Consider the following 9,603-nt stretch of genomic DNA (forward strand, 5'->3'; position numbering starts at 1 on the left):
TCGTGAGATATAAAGCATGACTTGTTCTCTTATGGTGGATGCAATTATAATTTGATATTTGCTTAGTCTGCAATTCATGAAAACCTTAAAATGCATCTAATGGATATAGTAACTGTCAATTTATATGGCTCACTTAAGAAAAATATCTAAATGAAAATCCCTGAAGGATTTAAGCTGCCTAAAGCACAAAAATCAATTTCTCGAGAACTTTATTCCATCAAATTGCAAAGAGCTTTATATGGATTAAAACAATCTGGAAGCATGTGGTTATAAAAATAATTCGATATGTCCTTGAATTTGCTATTGTTATAGCTTATGTTGATAATTTAAACATTATTGGAACTCTTGCAAAGCTTTCCAAAACTGTAGATACTTTGAAGAAAGAATTTGAAATGAAAAACCTAGGGAAAAAAAGTTTTGTCTCGACCTACAAATCAAGCATTTCACAGATGGAATTTTTGTCCATCAATAAAATTTATATAATCAATGTGTTAAAATGTTTCTATATGGATAAATCACATTCATTAAGTACACCAATGCTTGTGAGGTCACTTGATAAGAAAAAGGACCCTTTCTGACCTCGAGAAAGTAATGAAAAACTTATTGGTCCTAAAGTACCATAGAAACACTAATGTATCTTGCTTGTCATACTTGCCTGATATAATATTTTTTGTAAATTTGATAGCAAGATATATTGTTCCACTCCAACATAAAGACATTGAAATTGAGTTAAGCATATATTTCAATATCTTCAGGGTAGTTATACTAATATGTCCAAATCATATTTGATTGGTTATTCAGATGCTTGTTATTCTCTTATCCATATAATGGTATATTGTGGACAAGCTATTTATTTACATATGAGGTATAGCTATTTCATAGCGTTCAAACTATAATTGCTATTTCTTTTAACCATGTAGAAATTTTAACAATTCATAAAGCAAATCAAGAACGTATCCATTAATATTAGTAATTCAACATGTTTTAAGTACATATGGTCTACTTGCCGATAACAAAAAAAAAAAAAATCTCTAATAACACTATACGAAGATAACAATGCATGCATAAATCATAATAAATGGTACACGAATTGAGACAAGACAAAACATGCTTCATCAAAATTCTTCTCCACTAATAATCTTCAGAAGAATGGTGAGGTTGATGTTCAACAAATTCATTCAAGCAACAATCTTGCTTATTTGCTCACCAAAGCACTTCCTACTATATATTTTCAAAATGGGTGCACAAACTAGAATGCAAAGACTCAAAGATCTCAAGTGATATCTTTATAAGGGGGAGTAAATATGCACTGTACTCTTTTTCCCTTTATGAAGGTTTTTTTTTCCACTAGGTTTTCCTAGTAAAGGTTTTTAATGAGACAATATTTCATCACCTATTCCACAAAAGAATAATGTACTCTTTTTACCTTTGCTAGGATTTTTTTTCCCAATGGGTTTTTTCCTACTAAGGTTTTAATGAGACATATTCATTAATGCATTGACAACTAAGGGGGAGTGTTATGAATATTAATTATGGATGTCCTTTTGCATTCCTACTCCTAAACCTCTTCATATAATCTTTATATGATCATTGTATCTTTATTTGTCATTGTTCAAGTCTCTTCATCTTCTTCCCATGTATTCAATGTATTTATCCATAAGAATTTATTACTCCTATCTTATGTATGCCTATAAAAAGAGGCATTGTATATGATGTTATACACACTTGAATGAAATGAAAGAATAGAAATTCTACTTTTCTCTCTTAATGTTCTTTTCTCTTCTAAGTTATTCTTTTAGCCTTAGTTCATAATACTTTAATTTTATTTCATAACAATATTATGTTATATTATATTATTAATATTTTTAATTAAAAAAAAAAAGAAGAGAAGAAAAACAGTGTGTTATGCATTTTAGGATAAACCAAATACCCCACATCCCTGAAAACCCTCTCCCCTATTTCTTTGACGATAGTCCTCCATTCTAACAACACCGACGCACCTCCATTGATGGCCAAAAAGCGTAGCTTTTTGGTGAGGAGAGGAGAGAGAAATCTGTAGCTTTTCGGTCAAATCCTAGCCAACTAACGATCTATTTGGACAATCATAGCCAGCGATCGTGAACCTCATCCCTCAAGCTTTGTTTTGGCAGTAATCGTACCTTGATCAAATATTAGTTGATGAAAAACCACCACAGATGATCAAGATTAAATCGATTAATTTATGGCAACTAGACAAGAGTCTTGACAAATAGAGTTAGGGTCCATCATCAATAGCCTCTAGACATCTCAAAAGTGCATTCAAATTGACAATACCATACCAACACTCAAGTTGAGTTTTTGGCCAAATTGGGCATCCAGTAGACCATCCCAAAAGGTATTCATGTTTACAGTGGATCTTAGTGGTTTTGGACACTCCGAACATGTTCCAACTAGTGAAATTAGCTAAGATAAACAAAACTCAAAATCTGTGCTTTTGCCTATGTGTTAGATCAGCTCAGGACCTAATTAAATATTCCTTACAACGTGTAATTAAATAAAATAATTGAAATAATTAAATAACCATATAAAATGGGAGAAATATTCCATAATAGGACAAAGGATTATTTTCTATATTAGAGTAGAATTCCGATTGCAGTGTTGTTCCTCAATTGAGTTGGATTCCTATTTTGGTTAAGACTAAGAGGACTAATACTATTAATAGGAGTTTTGGTATTATTCTAAAATAAAAACTAATACCCCTACAACCCAAAATGTGAATTATTATCACTAAAAGTGTCTATCATTGTAGCATCCATCAATCCAGCAGTTGCTGCCTAGAGTTATGCAAATGATTTGTTTGATTCTAAACCAAATTGGACTGCAATGTCTAATATTGAAGATTTTTAAACCAAACTAAATAGAAATGATCAGTGAAATTGAATTAAACTAAAACCAAAATTTTCATTTGGTTTAGTATGTCGACTTTAAGTGTTTTATTCAAATGTCAATTGAATTCCCAAATCCTTGGGGCAAATTACCTAATTCCCAATCAAATTCCCAAATTCTACTTCAAATCATCAAAATAACTCAAAAAATTGAAATTACATTAATTTTCAATTACAAATAGCAATAACACAAAGAATCAAGAACAACACATGAAATTCTCTCTAATTATATATGAACAAATTCAATAATTTACCTCTATGATTATGAACAACTAGTTTATCTCAAATCCTTCAAAAATCTTGGCCTTCTTCGAAATGGGTGTGGTGGTTGTTTTAGATCTCGCCTTGGTCATTGTTGCCACAACAAATTAGCAAGAGAGGAATCAAAGGGATTGTGTTTGGTTCATAGAGAGAGAATCAATGACCAAGATGAGAAACCTTTCATAGCATGAGAATATGGGTTCTGGCAAATGGTGAAATGACGAGGAGGAGAAATGGAGAAGGAAGAAGGAAGTAGACTAGAGCATCATGAGAACAAATGTGGGGACCAAGATGAGATGAGAAAAAGTCTAGAAGCTTCTCTAAACGACGAGGAGGATGGACGACCAAGAGACATGACCAAAGCATATGAGAGAAAGAGAGGAGCATTGAGATAGTACATATCACTAATGGGATCAAGCAATTTGAGTTTGTGGATAGAGTGGAGAACGAATGCTCTGCGTTTGTGGTTTTGAACAAAGTGGAGGAAGCTCTCTGTTTCACTATCTATAGACAATGAAGAGGAGAAGGCAAAAGGCAAGAAGCTTTTGAAAAAGGAAGACAACTAATTAATTAATAGCCAAAAACAATGTAGTACCCCTTATATATAGGCTTGGTTTATTTCAGCGTTTCAATCTTAATAATTGAATCAAAACAGATAACTAAATTTAAAAAAAAAAATTGAAATTGAATTGATTAATGAAAACATATTGAGGCAGATGAGAGAAAGAGAAGATCATTGAAGTAGTAGATACTAATGGGATCTAGCAATTTGAGTTTATGGATAGAATGGAGAAGGAATCTGCGTTTGTGGTTTTGAATAAAGTGGAGGAGGGTCTCTATTTCACAATTTGTAGAGAAAGAGGAGGAGAAGGCAAAAGGCAATAATCTTTTCAAAAAGGAAGACAGCCAGCTAAAAGCCTAAGACAATGTAGTACCATTATATGTTTAGGTTTGGTTTATTTCAGTGTTCTAATCTTAATAACTAAATCGAAATGGAAAACTTAATTTTCCAAAAAAAATTGAAATCGAATCAGTTAATTAAAAAAATAACATGTGTATAGCGGAAGAATGTAAATCCACAAAGAAACAAATCAAAGAATAATAATAATAAAAAAAAATATTTACATGCTTCAGCCATCTTCCACTATCTTCAATAATCATCTACATGCAATTACAAGCTCAAAAATGTTATCTACCCATCAATTTAACCCCTACAAAAGATTAATAATAGTAAATATATTAGTTAGCCTCTCTCATTCTCCTTTAAATATATTTACTACTTTAACTACATCACATAACATAAATGGTGTCTTTAAACAATAGCTCTTAAGCAATGGACAAGAGTTCTTTTTCTCTTGAACTCTATGTCCTCTTCTCGTTAATGAGAAAAAGCTCATCTTCATAGATAAAAAGTCAAATAACCTGTTCACAATACTCTTATTTATAATTTTAGTTCTCTCAATCCTAATATAATTAGGAATCTAACTCAATTTGTAAATAATACTATAATAGAAACTCTACCTAACATAGGATATAATTATTCATCCTATTGAAAAATATTTTTATAATATTAATTAAAAAAAATTTTTTTTCTAAATACCACTAAAATTTTATATGATAAATCTAACATAACAAAATTAGAACGGTTCTATTTAATTTTTCGATTATAGCAAATTTTTGTTTTGTCTTACTACTGCCTGCAGGTATTGTTACAATCATATAGGAACAATGTTTTTTAACTTCTCCTTTTCCTTCTCTTTCCCTTTTCTTTATTATTATTATTATTATTATTATTATTATTATTATTAAAGAAAATTAAAAAAATAAAAATGAGATATCTATCCCATCTCATTCCTTCCGCTACTTAAGAAAGTAGAATGCTTCTTACCGTACGGTCGTACATGGCGGAGATTATAAAGCAGAGCTGCAAAATAGTAATAATGATACAATAAAGTCCTAATCCTTCGTAAAATTAGCAGTAACCTAATAAGAATAACTTCATCAATTGATTGAAATTGTACAGCTAATTAACCACATCTACAAGTGGGCAAAATCATTGTTGTCTCATCTGAATATCATGTATGTGGACATATATTAAGATCAAGACGAAAATTTCTTTTCTTTTTTTTTTATATAATTGTAATAGATTTTAATACTCTATTTATTTCATAAAAAATAATATATATATGAAAAATATTTTTTATTATATTAAATTAATTATATGTATTATATCATATACATATATAAATATTTTTATATTTAATAAAATTATCAAAATTAAAAAATAAAAAATAATTTTCTCTTTTTAAAAAGAGTAATAATTGAAAGTGTAATAAATAAATAAAGTACGCATGAACCCTTTAGGCTAAAACATTATATTGAAAGTGTAATAAATAAATAAAGTAAAACAGTTCCTCACCGAATGCATATCTTTGAATGGCCTGCTCTACATTCACTACGTTAGCAAAGACAGAAATATTAGAGAGAAAAATGTAGGATATTTATGTATATGCAGATTCATAGACGACGTATTCGGTAATGTTAATTAATATATAGGTTTTAATTTTTATATAAAAAAATAATATCTTTATGTACTTTTAGTTTTATCAATTATCTTAATTTAAAAAATTAATTATAATTATAACTACCCATCAAACTAAAAAAAATAATTTTTTACTAATTTAATTAAAAAAATAAAATGTTAATTTTCCCTCTTTTTCTTCATTCACCTAACTCTTCTCTCTTTTTTGTGTTTCTTCTTCATTCTCTTTTTAGTTTTCTATTTTTGAGAATTTTTTATATTTTTTTATTTTTCTTTATTTGTTTTTGACTAAGAGATTATATCGTTCAGATTAAATTGTTGAATTATAACTAATAACTGATAAGTCTTTAAACGGTCAAAATAATTTATTTGATTAACTTTTTAAAAAGTAATTAATAGCTAATAAAATACATATTAATTACCTTTTTTATTAATTTTATAAATAGAGCAGTTTATAAACTGCTATGTTGTTGTTATTATTATTATTATTGTTTGAAAAAATAAAAAACCCTCACGAAGGTTCTTTGATCTAGTTCAAGTTTTATTTATTTATTTATTTATTTATTTCCTCCAACAAAGTCCATTGGTCAAGAGAGCTTCCATCAAATCATGAGTTCAGACATTAGCCCTTAATTCGGACTAGCAATTAGTGTTCATGCACTTTACAGTGCTTTAATAACTTAAATAAAAAAATTTAAATACATACTTATATATATTTTTTTATTTCTCCATTTTTTAACAAAATTTTTATAACAATAAAAAATAAAAATAATTTATTTAATATTATTATTAAAATATTGTTACAATATTTTATATATATTAATTAAAGAGTAATAATTTAATATTAAATTTGATATATTTTAATTGTAAAAATATTAAAAATAATTTTTTTAACAATATTTAAAATAATGTTTTTCATATATATATATATATATATATATATATATATATATATATATATATATATATATATTGAGTATAATACTAAATAAAATCATAACTTTTATTTTTTGTCTTCTTAGTTTATTGAATTACAATTTTTTAGATTATTTATTATTTATTCATTTATTTCAATAACAAAATAAATATTATGATATAATAAATGAATAGTTATATATTTGTTTTAATAATAAAATAAATTATGTGACATAATAAATTAATAATTATATATTTATTTTAATAGTAAAATAAATTATATAATAAATATTTTTATTAATTATTTTACATATCAATCATAATAATTAGACATATTTATTAAATATTTAACATAAATTAATTACTATTAACTATTAATTATTAATTGTTACAAGTTATATACCCTACCAGTTAATAATAACTGTTATAAGTTGTATAAATAAACTAAAGCAAATAGGCTTTGAGGTTGTATTGGTTCAACAGTTAAGACCAGCGTATGCCTCTTAAAATTCTAACTATCAGTAGTTGGTGAATTTTTTTTTTTTTTTAAATTAGTGGTTCAACGCTAAACCATAAGGTTGTGCACGAATTTTAAGGAATGAATTAAATCGAAAAACCGTATTGAATCGATAAAAATAGTACAAAATTAAAATTTTTTTGATATTTTAGTTTAGTTTTGGTTCTTTACTAAGAATCAAGTTAGAACTGAACTAAGAATCGAATTTATACATATATTTTTCTTTTTTTTTAGATGTATTACATATTTTCAATATAATTATATATATTTATATATGTACATATAATTATGCACTAAATACAACTTAATATTATATTTTATTTCTCTATATTTTGTTAATAATTTTAGTTATTAATATATTAAATTACCTTATAATTCTTAATAATAAATTATTATATTATATTATATATATCTATATATTTTTAATTATATTTATATTTTATATCTAAATATTATATAATTAATAAATAATTAAAATATATATTATATGATATATTTAGACTAGTATCTTATATCTTATATTTAATTGTAAATTATATATTCACTTTATAGTTAAAAATTATATAATTTAGAAATAGTTAAAAGATATATATATATATCTCGAAAACAAAATCTAAATTGGAATGCACATCAAGCATATCAAAATTGGAGCATCTATGAAAAAAAGACGTACTGATGAATTGAGTACAAAACCCATTTATGGCGCGGGCATCCTGTAGGTTGCAGCGGTTTTCCTGGTAGTTGAAGCAGCAAGCGAAAGCCCATGAAAGCTCAAATCCGTATGACATAATACGGTGAAGATCCATATATGAAATGTTCTTCACTTCTTTCGGCATTAAAGATGCCACAACCATCTGCTCGATTCGGCACGAGTCCACCAAATCCGTTACGTTAGTATACCCAACCTTTACATACCAATAACCAGAATTATTGATGCAAGAAGAAGCATCAACATAAAGTGGAGAAATCGGTACTGGATCTTTACAGTTTATGAACATTAAGCTCTGGTAGTATTTCTCCTCATAGTGTAGTGCTTGTCGAAGCAAATCCCACTTGTATGGACTGGCCCAAGACTCGTTATCGAATACATTCAAATAATGGCGAGGGATGGAGGAGCAATTATCCTTTTGGAAACCGGCATCCCCCACTTGAATTGTGAAGTTATTGTAATTGATAGACTATACGTAATATTTTGTTGAATCCAAGCATGCTACTGTATGGTTGTTTTCACAAGCAAGTTCAGACTCTTTGTGGCCGCAGTTTTCAGGATCGTTTTTGAATCGAAAAGGGTACCTAATGTTGTCGATGTTGCCACAAGATGTGGTGCAGTTTTTGCTTGTTCTAGCATAGCAACCTTGGTAAATCAGCACCAGAAACAGAAGGGCTGCATATCCAGCAAAATGCATCTTTCGACTACCAATCATTCTATGCTGAGAGAGATCACTTACGTACAGATAATTAATGCTTCTACTGTTAAACAGAAGGGGCAGAGCAGTTTCTTTGGTCCTCAGAAGTCTTCAGCATTTGAAGATAGTTTTTCCATATGATGTCAAAGAGTCCCACACACAGCAATTTCTTGGGTCCTCGCAGGAATCTTCAAATTTTGAAAATAGCTTTTCCATATGATGTCAAAGAGTCCCACGCACAGCAATTTCTTGGGTCCTCACAGGAATCTTCAAAATTTGAAAATAGTTTTTCCATATGATGCGAAAAGGTTCCACTCATGAACATATTTTACCTACTCAAAGTTTACTTCCATTAATTATTACTTAATTAGCATAAATTTTAGTTTCATTTTAGTCGATTAGCCTTGCGTTACTATTAACATTACTACTTCAAACTTTTTTGTTTTTAACAGGAGAATGGAGGAGTAGAGATTTAATTTTAACTCTATCAATTGAGTAATATATCTTTAACTGTTAAATCAATTCAGGCTAAGCATTGAAGGAAGCAGTGTAGTTGATGAAAAAAATAAAACATTTTGTATTTAATTACAAAAATGTTAGTGCAAAAACTAATAATTTATAAAAAAAATGTTGAAAATTAATTCATTAAAAGTAAAAGAATATTATTGAATAAAAAAGTTAATTAAACAAATTTCCTAAGTATTTATTATTTTTAAATTTAAAAATATAATTATGAAATTCTAATAATTTACACTGCAACAAATTTAAACTTTAATACTTTAATAGCATTCATTTCCTTATATGTTGTTCAAAATTTTAAATATAATGTTAGTAAGAGTTATCAATGAGCATTAATAATTTGCACAAATCTCAGCACTTTCATACTAATTTATTGTGCCATTGTGCATGATATTGTATATATTATTTACTATTTTATATATTACTTTGATGTCTAAATTTATTGTGCCATTGTGCATGATATAGAATGACGTTAAAAAAAATTTGTTAAAATCTAGATTTATTATAGTGTTATTTACA

The 9,603-nt window shown here is 27.4% G+C and overlaps 1 protein-coding gene across 1 annotated transcript; it reads right to left on the reverse strand.

Annotated features, from left to right (window-relative positions):
- Nucleotides 1–5,023: 5,023 nt before the first annotated feature.
- Nucleotides 5,024–8,565, reverse strand: LOC131183127 (uncharacterized). Its single transcript, XM_058153152.1, has 3 exons — nucleotides 8,391–8,565; nucleotides 7,833–8,306; nucleotides 5,024–5,109 (listed from the first exon to the last, which is right to left on the reverse strand). The coding sequence occupies exons 1-3, from the start codon at nucleotides 8,563–8,565 to the stop codon at nucleotides 5,024–5,026; spliced, it is 735 nt and encodes a 244-aa protein (XP_058009135.1).
- Nucleotides 8,566–9,603: the final 1,038 nt, after the last annotated feature.

Source organism: Hevea brasiliensis, chromosome 1, assembly GCF_030052815.1.
Source record: "Hevea brasiliensis isolate MT/VB/25A 57/8 chromosome 1, ASM3005281v1, whole genome shotgun sequence".
NCBI lineage: Eukaryota > Viridiplantae > Streptophyta > Magnoliopsida > Malpighiales > Euphorbiaceae > Hevea > Hevea brasiliensis.

Coding starts and splice junctions, on each gene's coding strand:
- LOC131183127 (XM_058153152.1), bottom strand. CDS start 8,565: ATGCATTTTGCTGGATATGCAGCCCTTCTGTTTCTGGTGCTGATTTAC. Junction 8,307..8,390: donor CAAAGAGTCTGAACTTGCTT/GTGAAAACAACC, acceptor TCACAATTCAAG/TGGGGGATGCCGGTTTCCAA. Junction 5,110..7,832: donor GTTTTGTACTCAATTCATCA/GTACGTCTTTTT, acceptor ACTATTTTGCAG/CTCTGCTTTATAATCTCCGC.